The 13,618-nt window shown below is 39.4% G+C and overlaps 2 protein-coding genes across 12 annotated transcripts in view; one reads left to right on the top strand and one right to left on the bottom strand.

Annotated features, from left to right (window-relative positions):
• fmn1 (formin 1) overlaps positions 1–7,236 on the bottom strand; it is a 31,030-nt gene extending 23,794 nt beyond the window's left edge. The window contains exons 1-3 of one of the 3 annotated variants that reach the window (XM_040018291.1): positions 7,142–7,236; positions 4,917–5,019; positions 2,989–4,711 (exon numbers count right to left, since the gene is read on the bottom strand). In XM_040018291.1, coding sequence (XP_039874225.1) covers positions 2,989–4,663 — 1,675 coding nt within the window. In that variant the 5' untranslated portion in view covers positions 4,664–4,711; positions 4,917–5,019; positions 7,142–7,236. Of the gene's footprint in view, positions 1–662; positions 777–2,988; positions 4,712–4,916; positions 6,552–7,141 lie in introns of those variants that run through there. The other 2 variants (XM_040018292.1, XM_040018295.1) reach the window with 2 other exon arrangements.
• An 88-nt stretch (positions 7,237–7,324) lies between these two features.
• Positions 7,325–13,618, top strand: part of ryr3 (ryanodine receptor 3) — a 117,471-nt gene continuing 111,177 nt past the window's right edge. For all 9 annotated transcript variants that reach the window (XM_040018289.1, XM_040018286.1, XM_040018287.1 and 6 more), the window contains exon 1: positions 7,325–7,491. In XM_040018289.1, the coding sequence (XP_039874223.1) occupies positions 7,444–7,491 (48 nt within the window). In that variant the 5' untranslated portion in view covers positions 7,325–7,443. The remainder of the gene's footprint in view (positions 7,492–13,618) is intronic.

The raw sequence follows: 13,618 nt of genomic DNA, 5'->3' as shown, positions 1-13,618 counted from the left end.
TTCACAAAGCTTAGAGAATTAATCCTATTTGTTCAGCTAGCAGCCCTGCTGCCTGGTCTGAACAGAGTTTTATTGCTACAAAAATGAAGCGAGACAACAGAGTCTGTGCTGATCTGAGGGAATGCTCGACTCTGCTAAACATGCATTTATTAACAAGTATTTCCATGTACAAATGGGTTCAAGCGTTCCCTTTGTATTTCCCTAAAGAATTCATTTAAATTATTTTATATTTAAATAAAATAATTTAAATCTACACCGTCTGTATATGGACACTGCACAGTAAAAGAGTTGTTAGTTTTTAAAAACAGGCTTGAAGCCCATTTGGCTGCACAGTTTGACTTCAAAGTGAAAAGACCAGCAGTTTCCTGCTATTAATCATTTACTGAAAAAGGATTAAAGATTTTGGAATCAGTTGAACTGATCCCAAATTCTGAAAATACTCCATCATCATACCATCTTCATCTCTCTCCCTATAAACATCAAAGACGTTTGATGGGTTTGAGTGCACACTCGGATTAAAAGTTATAAAACTATTGTTGATAATGTTTCGGTATTTAAAAATGTTTTTTTTTTTCACAACATTCAAATTTTGATTTTGTGGCCAAATAATTTGTAGCTTATAAAATGTCATACAGAATTATGATCTGTGAGAGACTAGAGACCTGTTGAGTGTGTAGCCAACATTTCACTCATTGTCGGTTTGGAGAGGCTCTAGCTCAGGGGTGTCCAACTTCAGGCCTCAAGAGCCGGTGTCCTGCAGGTTTTAGATGTCACCCTGAGTCAACACACCTGAATGATTAGTTCATTACCAGGCCTCTGGAGAACTTCAAGACATGTTGAGGAGGTAATCTGGCCATTTGAATCAGCTTTGCTGGATCAAGGACACAAGAACACCGGCCCTTGAGGCCTGGAGTTCCTCACCCCTGCTCTAGCTTATAAATTGCTTAAGCAGATAAAAAAAAAAAGTATGAATAAACAGACAGACAGATGGATGAATAGATGGATTGTTAGCTGATGTTTATTTATTAATTGTTTTATTTTGCAGGTACTGCTGATGCATTAACATGCACTTGGTTTACTAATCATCAGCAAGTGTGTCCACCTGTGTCACAGCAGATTTGGCAGGTTCCTCTCGAGCATTTAGGTGTGTTAACACAATGCCACACAGGAAACATACCAGCAATTGCTGCTATACTCGGAAGAGTTATGAGACCATTTTCAAACAGTTTGACATCAATCGTTCCATGATGAAGAAGATTATTAACAGTTGAAAAATTTTAATGACCGCTTCAAGCTTCCCAGGAGAGGACAGCAAAATCACCCTAAGATTAGAGTCATGCTCCAAGAAACTACACGTTCTTTTTCACTTGACTTTATATATTTCCTTCCTGACTAGGCTACCTTGTGTTTTGATTTTAATATTTCCCCTCCTTGTTTTCTTTCTGTTTTAAACGAGGCTACATAATTTTTTTTTTAAATTCACATTTTTTATCACTGAATACTTATTTTAAACCCGGTGGACTAGAAGGATGGCAAAGGTTTGATACTGACTCCGAACTGGTGTTCACGAGCTGTTTTATGGCACATTTCAGTCAGAACAGATCTGTGATTACAAGTGTGTCCAAATCAGGTGCTCTCCGGTACTTTGTGCCTGAATGAACACACGCTTACTCAGTTATGATGGTATGTCAGAGCAGCAAGGGGTCATTATTCACGGACTGCCACACATCCGTTAGATCTGATGTGCGTGTGTGTTTAACAACCCAGAGAAGACTACAGCAGAGGATGAGATTGCACAAAGACTTCGTTTAGAGCATTTGTATCAGAGTGTTTTAATCAATGTTTAAATCTGACAGTCAGGCCTCACCATGTAACACTTCTAACACCATCTGCTCTTCCTCTGATGTTCACTTCACTAATCAACTACTAATAGTTAAACTGAGCTCTTGCACACACACAGACACACACACACACACACACACACACACACTTTACTCCTGCTGAGAACCTTCTGAAGGTATTTTATTCAGCTTAGTCCACTTTATGTTTAATGACCATGAAAGATTATCTGAGAGAGAGCCCAGTGTGACGTCTATGGTATGACCTTTTTAAAATAGTTCATTACACCTTTTACTTTCTACTTGACAGGATTCATGGAAACTACAGAAAATATGCTTTTGAGGATAAACTGCGATACATCAAAGCTTTAACTCCTCTGCCCCACACCCACCTCTGCAGTTAGCAGTAAAATAGTTGGGACTGTGATTGAATATTACTGTGCCAAAGTATTAAAAACCTGGCTCGTCTCTTCATATTATACACTGCACTAACACTATGGATAATATCTATTAACAGCCTCAAGTTATAGACTACGCTGCTTGCTTTATCTTTTGATATCTAAGTAATTCTTTATTTTTATGTCTCACGAATATCTCCATAACATCTTTGTCAGCGTAACAGTTTCCTCACCCAGCTTTCCGCCATTTAATTTTCCTGGATAAAGCCCAGCTATGGTCCTGTTTACCTATCAGCTCCAGCCAGCACTCAGCTACATATAACAACTGTTCCCGTTATTCATTCAATTCATAACAACACTTCCAAAGGAATGGGTAACATGAGAAATGAGTCTGATTTGTGCACAGCAAGTTGGCATCCAACAGCATAGCTTCATATAGCTCTTTCAATACATTTCAGTTGTTTTATAAGGAGTTTCTATGCCACATAAAATATGTTGTACTACTAATAAAACAGTGTATTCTATGGCACAGAGTTTATGTTTTTTTTTTGTTTTGTTTTTTTATCAGAGTCAAGATATAAATACCACGAAATAGTCATAATTCCACCGTCTACCATTGTTTTAATTCTAATGTGCTTCCACCAGTTATTCTGGAAATTAGAGTTTTGGGTAAGACTATCATATCACTACAATGACCTACCACTTGACAGCCTCCATCCATCTAAATTGTTGTTTTTTGTTAACATTTTTACCTGAAGAGAGCAGATAATCCTTCTCTGTAAACTGCTCTTGAGTGTCCCTGTGATCACTTTCTCTGGCACGTTCACAGTCTCGAGCCCCACAAATAATTGCGGTGTCTTCAAGTGGTTCAGTCCAAACTCTGTGTGATGTTTCTGCTTGCTGATCATCTGTGCTCAGTCTGGATATGAGCATAGGCGGCAGCATGGGGGACAGTCTTTCTAAGCTGCTTGATTTAATTGGAGAAACCTCCAGGTTTTCAGACAGAGAGGGCGTAGGAGAGATTTTTCCACCTGCTAAAAGAGGATGTGATGAGGCATTGTTTGGCACAACAGAGTTGATGAGGTAAGGAGGTGATTGTGGATTCAGAGACCCTTCTGTTGTGTGGCTCTGCTCACAAAAAGTCTCCTCGGGCTCTTTAAAGCCTTCACTCTCTGCTTTTGATCCCTCCATCCTCAGGGCCTGCTGCAGACTCCGTCTCAGAGCGTCACCCAGAGCACAAAGCTCCTCAACAAACAGAGGCTTGTCCCCACTGGACTCCCTGTTCTGGTCCTCCAGTGGGGACTGAGTACTGATTTCAGCTCTGCGACTTTTCTGCAGTGACACCTCTGTCTTCCATCCATCTGAGAGAAAGTGAGGTTCTTCTTCTCCTTTATGACATTCCTTGATCCAGTCCAAACTGGTGAGACTCACCCGGCGTATTATTCCTTCCACCTCCTCAATCTTTCCCATTACTCGCCGAGCTGCAGCTCTCTGCCCCATCACCTCAAGCCTCTGCTGAGAGGACTTTATGTCTGCCTTCTCTTCATCTTGTTTTTGGCTTGCAGTCTTGTTACTCTTTGCCTCCATACTAGTGTTGGAGAAAAACATTGAGTACATCTCATTGTCATATTCAGAAAGGTCAGTGTCAGAGTCAGTAGGAGTATATTTTTCCTCTTCAGACATATTCTGTCTGGGAGAGAGATGGACTGTTTCGCTCTTTGATCTAGATAAGCTTGCAGAAGAAGTATTAGGCAACTTTACTCTCCAGAGTGGCTTTAACTCGTGCGTTAAAGTATTTATATCATCTCTTTCTCTCCTAATAATTTTCTTCCTTCTTACTGTGGGAGTGCAAATGATAGGTCTCTCTTCTTCAAAATCCCACTCCTCAAAGGAAGAAGACCTCAACCTCTGGAGCTTCCTCAGTCTCCTTGCCTTCAGAGGTGCCCGTGGAGTCCCGGACACCATCTTGAGGTTATCCTGAAGGTCACTGGTGTAAACATGCCCTTCGGCTCTTCTTCTTCTCTTCCAAGATATCTGGATTCTGGGGGAGTTTGATAAAGCATCCCAAGTTTCTGTGTAACTGTGACAATTTGGCTTAGGTTTGGTTCCCAGTTGGTTGCCCATGCTCATGAAAGCCTGGCAATCTGAACACAACGGTAACAATTCTGTAAGCCAGCAGCTCTCAGATGAGTCATCCAATGCTCTGAGGGTTTCTTTAAAGTCTGTGAGGCCAGATTTGTCTGCATGGCCAAGCATTGCTGTTTCAGCTGGACCCTCCTCCCAGCGCTTAGAAAACAGTTTTTGTTGGAAGCTGGCGGGGGTTTTGGAGGGGGACGATAGACTCCTGCAAGGGGAGAGGGATGGACTCACGCAGCTCCTCTCTTTGATGGGTCTATAGAGGTGTAAGTTACTATAAGTCCTCTGCATGGTTTTATTTAATTATCACAGGCGATCAGTGACCAACCACTGGGCCTGCTACAAAAAGAAACAGAGAAACATTTATTTCAGACCATTTAAATAAGTACTTGAACTTGTGTAGACTTACAGTTACACACTCTAACAATAAGTTAATTATGTTTTGCTCATCTTTTAAATATATTTTTTAAATGACTAATTAATGATTGCAAACCTAAAAAAAAAGGATAAAAGGATGAAAATAAATGGATAAATGTCCACTTACTCGTAGCGAACAGTAGTGTCTCTCCTTGAAGCACCAGGTCACCCCTCTGTTGCACTCAGCTGTACTTACTGTGACATTCAGGTAACTGACAGCTCCACGCCCACTGATAAAACAGGATCAGCCAATCACTGGTGCAAGCTGAAAATTCTGACAAATTCTATTGGCTGATCACCTAAAGAGCACTACCACTAATTCCCTGATGCCTGACAGGTACTGACAGAAGCAGAAAAACTAACAGACGGCAGGCCCGGTGGGGATTTAGACTTATTGTAATCTTCTTGAATTCAAACTATACTGAAAGAAAGACAAATAGTTATCACAGAGTTTTGCAGGAGTATATTTATTCTTTATCTCTGTACTAGGCTATCACTTTAGGGTTAAAAATTGGTGTATTGACTAAACCTTGTGAAACAGACAGCTATGCTCCACAGGACAATATATGATATGATTTAAATTGAAGTAAAATTAATAATAATGTTGTGTAAAAACAAAAAGGTGTTTGATATTATAAATTAAACAAACAAACCACGAATTGCATAGTTGTTCAATATTGGTTCATGCTGTTTTACACCATTTTTACTCCAGTCCTAACATCCCATTGTTCAGTATTTATTTACATTTCATCACCTCAGAATAAACTCAGAGAAATTCTGCTGTCAAATGTTCTGATTTATCTCAGTTTTAACTTGCATTATTTAACTCACATCTGCCCTTGCAGAAGTCCAGTGATCAGAGACTGTATTTAGGCCAACTGTTTTCCATGCCAAGCTGGACACTGGTCAGGCTAATCTGACTACTGGCCAGCTGTCTTTGATGGATCACAGAAACATTTACAGAAAACAAACTGCTATTCATACTGCTACTAACTTTACAAAAAATAATACCTGTGACAAAGAAGATGGATGCTTATGAATTTGATTATGCAAAAATGGCATAACAGGGTGTCAAATTTAATGTGGAACAACAGTTGTTGTGAAGTGATTTTAATCTCCTATTATGTGATATTAATGTATGCACATGCAAGCCAGTGTTGCTATCTCTTCAGACCTGGCCACTGTACACTTCCCAAAACAGGAAAAAAAAAAAGAATACTCTAATGGTAAAGAAAGTGCTCGTATCCCTTTTATAAAGACACTGGAGCAGATAAGCAAGTCAAAGACAGTCAAACAGGCAACGAAATTACCAGACGTTAGAAGGATTGTATAATTGGAAAAAAATGGGAAAATGTGTAAATAGTGTTGCAACTTGTACAAAGAGGCAGTAAAAGTGACTGAGAGCTTAGTTAAACTGTATGAAGAAAGAGCAGAATTTCCTGGATGATACTGACATTTATTCTTTTGTTGTGGCCATAATGTGAAAACAACTAAACAGATCATGCGTGATAAAATGTACCGGGACCTCACAAGATGACCACTAGATGTCAGTCATGTCTTGACATGATGTGGAGTGCGTTTTCTCATGATCAGTTTTTTTTTTTCAAACCCACATGACTGACACCTGACTAATGCTGTAAATGCTTTACTTAGCATAGAGACGGATGTTAAATGCTTCGAAGTCAAATCCCAGTTAGATACCAGTTTGGTCATGCACAATATTTTGAATCACGAGCAGTAATCCTTAATTTTTATATCAAGTTATTTGATTATTTTTTTTTTGCATTTAATCTGCACTGCATCAAGTTATACTGTGAGTGAAATATTTCACACCCAGACAACTTTTATGCAATAAATATGTTATAATCGAATTTGATATTTCTTTCTGAAAACCTGACTACATTTAAGCACAATATATATATATATATTTTCAATATTCCTCACATAAAATCAGGCATTTAAGCACGTAATGAAGCAACACTTTAGGTATGTTCAACATGAAACAAGTAAAAAAAAGTTTATTTTAAAAGTCTCTACACTGATTCCACGTTGTGAAAACATAACTTTATATTTTCTTTATACTTTTTTACACTTTTAAGTTATACATTGCAGAGCATTTCTCGAAACTAAATTTACACCAGTCTCCAGATTTTTGAAAAAACTGCTAAGTGTCGGAGACGGGGGGAGGATGGGGGTGCAGACAGAGAGACGGGGACGTTCATAACTTTGCATTCAGCTCCACTGCTGCCAGTCAAGACCAACATGCGTCATTATCAGACAGGGAGTGAGACCAAACCGCAAACATTTTAAAAGTAATACTATTTTAGCACAAGGACCCATCCTCGTACGCACCAGAGCATCAGCTGCCATCATCATCATCACCACTAGCACCACCGGGAGCTCGTCCCCTGATGCCCCGTCCGTCCGCTGATCCGCACTGCTGCTGCTAGGCGTCGGGGCGCGGAGAGGGGAGGGAAAGGAGGAGGAAGAGTGGATGAGGAGTAGGAAGGAGAGGAGTGGAGGGGGGCTCGGCCGGGCTGCCCTATATGGCTGTGGATGTGCTCTCGGCTAATATCGGCTTGAGAGGCACAGCATCGCGTTTCTGCCAGCAGTCAGTGGTGGCTTCCAGAGTCTAAGCAGGCTCCTTCACAGCCATGGCTGAGGGCGGAGAAGGGGAAGATGAGATCCAGTTCTTGAGAACTGTAAGTAAAGAAAATTTCCTCGGTGCGGACAGATAGAACCAATTCACATCATACACTTCACAGTCTCCTGTCGCCAATTAACGCATTCAGAGGCAGCAGACGGCTCGTGAATTAATGAAATCTCTTATCCGAGGGGAATTATCAGGGAAGTTTTTGTTAACGCATTGCCGGTGGTTAACTTTGCTTTCGCATATGCATGATTAATGATTGTGGAAGTTGCCGCAGGTTGCACGCTGCACCCCGCGGCCACGGCGCACCTGTCGACGTGACTCTTTATGAGGCGAATCTCAATGAGACCCGTCTGCAGGTGCAAGGGCAAAAAAAAAAAGGTGAACACCATCATGTCGTTTAATAACGCATTCCCTGCTCATTTTCATCCATCCATCATCCCTTTTTGGATTTCTCGAGAAACATTGCCCACCCACCCCCCTCTCCCAACGCACACAATCAGTCGTTGCTGTTTTGACTTTGTATGGTTATATTCTTTTGCCTGGGGGAGAAGAGTTTCAATAAGTTGTGCTCACACGCAATCCACCCTCTGCGATTACTATTTTAGTTGTTTGACGCAGATTGCTTACGGTGTAGCTGCTCTGCGTGGTTATGCACAGCAGATATCCTTGTAAATGATATGACAGCTTGTATGTTGGTGTGGTGGGAAAAGCTATCGTAGCGGTTTGACCGCGCTCGTATTCTTATTATCTGTTGAAGCTTTGTGACCCTGGTGTTGCGTGAGCAATAATATGACTCCCACAACATGGACAGAAGCGATGGCTACAATTTTTTTTTTTATACTTCTTTATGAAGCTTTATTTTTTATTTATGTTTGAATCTCAGGAGGCATTTAGATGACTTTTTTCTGATTTGCACATTGGAAAGAGTTTTTCAGTTGTTGGATATATTGTAATTGGCCAAATTTCTAGTTATTGTTAATCTGTTGTCTAAATGAGAAATTTAATGAGATTATAAAGATCAGAAATACTCTTACTTGACATAAAAATGAATTGTTTTTGAAGTGGTACCAAAATGATTTACAGTACATATTTTTGCTCAAGCAGCCACTGATTTCCATTCTTCTGTAATTCGTCACTGTTAATAATTCGTAGATTGACATCAAAGTTGCAGTGAATTGCAGAATGAGCTGCTATATTTAGCAAGTTAATGCTTGTTAGCTGTGACGTATTTCATAAGTCAGGCAAGTTTCAGACGTCTGCTGATAGATTTTAATTTTATACACAAATTAAAGGAAAGCAACAGGATGTCAGAGAAAGTGAAGCCTCTGTAGAAATGCCCCTCCAGCCATTGTAATGTAATTCTTCCATAATGTTAGATGTGTTGTTGGAGACAAATTGGTTATAACTGCATCTATCCAGGAAGTTTAGCCGCTATAATAATCACTCACACCTCTAGACTCTTATTTTCAAAGAAGGAACTTGTAGTCATTTTCATTAGACCCTCTTTGGATCTTTTAGAATCTAGACAGTCAAGGATCGTGCTGAAACTGAGGGCTTGTTTTGAGACTTCATCCAGAGCCACAAATATTTGGATTATGCAGCTTTCATAGCTAGTAAGATCTTTTAAGTCACATTGAGTTTAAGTGTTTAAGTTCGATGCCCCAGAGATGGTGATATATAAATTACCTCTGATCTATATGTCAGAGGTCTGTCTGATTGTGAGCAGTAGGCGGGACCTTGTTCTTAACAGCTCCCACTATTTGTGAGGCCTGTGATATGCTGACACATGCCTCTCAGATTCTACTGTCACAATGGCATTCCAGTTATTTGATGACAACAGCGATTTGTGAGGGGGGGGGCCTTGTTATCAAACCTCTGTGGTGAGAGAAACGTGCCCCCACAGGAAGCCTTAAAATAAGAGCGCTAATTGAAATACACCCCATTACAAACTGTTGAACATTTAGGGATAAGCCTTTGCACAAGTGGTGTGTCTTTTGTGAAGGTAGCGGTCAAAAGTTTTTAAATGATTGTTGCCAACAAGTGACATTGTAGTATGGCTTTTGTTATGGATATGGAAGGAAAATAATTACCCGACCAAATATTTGGTAATTGCAGTTGCTATTTTAAGGAAAAACAAAACATAAAAAAACAATGTAATTAAATGGCCAAATGTGCAAAGTGTCCAGCTTTGGATTCATCTTGTCAGATGGTAACAGAGGCCCAGACATTGTGATTTGCTTTAAGCATCAACGCTGCTGATGTGTAACTTTGAGAAAGCTGGCAGTCATGAGAGCTTCTCTGTCAAAGGTGAAGACAGCAGTTGCTTCTGAAACTTAATATTGTACCACCGAAGCTTACTCTCTGCTTTGATTCAGGGAGATGATTAATACTCCACCTTATGATACAATGAAATGATGCATTCATTGATTAAGACCAGGCTTTCTTTGAGCCTTTCATTTAGAATAAAAGTCATTGAGTTCATGACTTTGATCGGATTAAGGTTTGTTCATTGACACTCCTCTGTTAACATATGTCAGTTAATCATTATTAAACTCTGGCCACTGGAAATACAAAAAAGGAGTATTTAGGCACTGATTTATGCATTTCGTTTCTCCTGAGAGCAGAGAGAGTTACAAGCAGTGTTTGTAGTAAATGACCAGACACATTATAAGCTAATCATTCTCCTAAAAGCCATAGTTTTAAAAAAAATAGTAAGCATGCAAGCTTGATAAATTAAGGATGTATTTTAGGATGAAAGAATAATGACCCAGGTCTAATAAAAGTAGGTTCCTTTTTTTCCTGGATCTTTTACCACAATCATGTTTATAGTCTTCAAATTCATACTAAGAACATTTGGTGGAGTTTTTGCCTGAAAAATAAATAAGTTGGAATAATTAAACAACAAAATCTGCCAGAGAACATTATTTGTTCAGCCAGTGGCTGAAAACAAGAAGCCTGGTTTGTTTTGCTTCCAATCTGATTAAAATTTCCAACATTATCTCTGTAAAATGCAGCAGTGTCACATGAGAAAGCTTGACAGGAATAGCTACAGTATCAGTTGGGTTGGGTTTAACCTGTTCAGCTGCGGCTTTCTTTGTAGAAGTATTATTGGTATGTTTGCACTATACACACTTTAAAAATAAATAAATAATAAAACCTGTGTTGTCCAGGTGAGCTGCTGTTGCACTTTTTAAGCCAGGTGTTCGAGGCTTGCAGTCCACCAGTAGCTCCTCTGGGCTTATTTGGAGTTTATGTTGTTCTGGCAGCCTTCTGCATACCAAGGCGAGGACTCGAGGGGTTTAAATTTAGCCTTTTTAAAGATGATGCTTCCACAGCACATATAGCTTTGCTCGCCTGGCACTAAACTAAACCACACCAGGGGCAGTGCTTCAGCCGGGGACGCACAACACCAATGGCACTTTAACACCTTTTTTATGGGGATAATGTAGCATTTAGAAATCAAATGCTTAAACCAAATAGTAATATACAGCATTTTCTGAAGCTTAGTGTGTCAAAGTAATGGACAGTGTCACTGTTCTTTCCGGTTTCAAATCAAACGTGTTGGTAGGTGCTGGTTGAAACATTTTGAGTAGGTTTGCAGAAAATATGCACTGATCTTAGTCCAAGACTTAAAGCTAAATTCCTCAAAGGAGAAAAATAGTCTAAAACTAGGTTTAATCCAACTTAAAGTGAGTAAATAATTACCAGATTACATCTTGGAGGATCTCTTCATGTACAGTAAGGGTAACTGTTTGTGGTGCTTAATGAGTGGGGTAGAGTGCACATAACATTTATTCTTTTTTTTTTTTTTTTTTTCTAGAGTGGTTTTGCATCGACTCTTTAAGGTTAGGTATTTGAATATGAAAATCTGTTTCAGGCAACGTTAAAATTAAATCCTGTATTCTTGAAAATGTCATTTTAGTGCTCAGCAAAGATGAAAGTGCAACAATATAATTTGTGTGTTTAATTTTCACACCTCTTTATGAATATTTTATGTATCTTAAAGTTAAAAAGGTATAATCTTTGAAGTTATAAGCTGCCATACTTTGGGAAATATTCAGATGTTTTGTCAATTTAAAAAGAAACTTAAAAAAAATGGTGCAATTTCATTCACCTTTTTTGCAAGCAGATGCAGTTTCTAACTATTTCACTATGGAAATGCTTGCTGAATGTTTAATAAATTGCATTGTGTGTATGTATACCATTTAACTTTCCATTTTAATATTTGAATATCGTTTCTAAAACTCTATTTGAAAATAAAGTGTAAACAGCTTCTCCTGTTTCATGTAATATGGATACAGAATAATGGCGATTATTGCATTTTCTTTTTTTTAAATAACACACGTTAATGTGGAAATACAGGTGTGGCATTTCATTTTCTTTTTTTGTTTATTATGGTCCTGCATGGCTTCCATATCTGAGAGTAAATGAAGTGTAATGCCGTTCAACGCTGATTTCGAGCTACTCACAAACTAAACTGGAGAAAAATGAGACCACATATTCTGTCTTGCTTGTCCCCATAACTAATAATGAATAATTTCACAGAGGCAGCTTTGCATTTATAGCAGACGACTAAATCTAGCATAGCCAGCAATACTGAAAAGTAATGGGCATGTTAAAATTTCCATATCATGATTCTGCAAGGATCCACTGAGCGTGTGAGAGCAAGACTTCATGCAGACATCTGTGTGCCTGCCAATTTTTTGTGACCGCTCAGGATGTGTCCATAGAGACAAAGCACTACAATGCATGAACTATCCACTTCAAGCGGGCTTCAAAGAAATATAACAGGTCTGTCTACTCATACACAACAGAATAAGTGGCACTGCAGCCTGATTGAAGGATGGAGCATGTTCCATGTTGCACTAGTTGGCGCCCTTGCAAAGTTTGTCTCTCTAATAAGATATGGAGTGTTGTCCTGTGGCCTCAGGTGAACCTCCCTGAGCTTGATCTAAATTGAATAAGAAGGATTTCCTCTGTATTGATTGAACACGCTGTGATGGCAAAGCAACGGCGTGTTCTCTGGCAGGTCCAGTTCTTTACAGTCATCAGAACTGAAGGACAGCGAGGCTGCTGCCATCCTCGTCATTTACACAACCTTGATGTAATGGTCGTGCACTAACTCTTCTCCATGCTTTAGATTTCTACATGCAAAACTAGGGCTGTTTAACTGAACAATAAATGAATTGGTCACACAAGATGATATAGATATAAGCTCACGTGGAGTTGCATTAGCAGGAAAATGTCTGTCTTTCATTGTTCTTCTGTTTGCTAAAGCTAGTGATACCTAATCTTCTCATTATTCAGTTTCCAGCCATTTTAACTAGTGTTGAACAGCTTATGTAATGCCCATAAAACATGAAGGAGGGAGGGAAAGGCTCTTGTCTCTTAACCCAGTGTGAGGCTTTTGGGTATGCCTTCACCTGGAGACCTTATGTAAGTGTTCATTCCCAAAAAGCTGCATATAAAAGTTTCATATTTTGTTTTTACTTTTAACACAGCTATGCCTTGTTTTGCTATCCCACAAAAATGCTGTCCCCATAAGATGTAACCAGTTAAATGAGCAAACATTATGCAGTCATAATCAATAATTATCTCTAAAGTCACTTTATAGAGCAACATAATTTCAACCTACATGCCTTGAGTTTCATATCCCAACCAGGAATCCAAGCAAATGTAGTCTGTGTCTTGGATAGACTGTTCAGTTTCAGCTTCAGACGTTGTGCAGCAAGTTGCTGTGGGGGTCCAGGTAGAGTCAGCATGCGAATCCCAGTAGGCGCAGCAGCGTGAGCGGACTCTCAACCTAAATAATTGCCTTCATTAATCAACAGAGGACAGCAAAAGGTGCAGGCACCGAGCCTCTTAAAGTTTAAGTGTCTCTTAGGTCACGTAGTTCATTTTCAGTTAAGCGCAGCACAGTTTAGCTTTTTGTTACATCTTTGGCCACAATGGTGTTTCCTACAGGAGCCAGTTAGCATTTTTTTTTTACCTTTCAAAAGGTAAAAGAGGATTAATTAAGGCTTCAGGAGTGTATTTTCTTTTCTTTCTTTTTTTTCTTTTTTTTTTCTCCAAACTACAAGAACCTACAAGAACACTTCATACAGTGACTGTCTTAGTTGTTTTGCATGATAGATTTATATCCCATCCCCCCCCCGGGCCTGGAGTGGAAGCAGCAC

Source organism: Simochromis diagramma, unplaced genomic scaffold, assembly GCF_900408965.1.
Source record: "Simochromis diagramma unplaced genomic scaffold, fSimDia1.1 OVJJ01000802.1, whole genome shotgun sequence".
Taxonomy (NCBI): Eukaryota; Metazoa; Chordata; class Actinopteri; order Cichliformes; family Cichlidae; genus Simochromis; species Simochromis diagramma.
The sequence above is the reverse complement of the archived record's forward strand: the minus strand, read 5'-3'. Positions and strand labels throughout refer to the sequence as shown.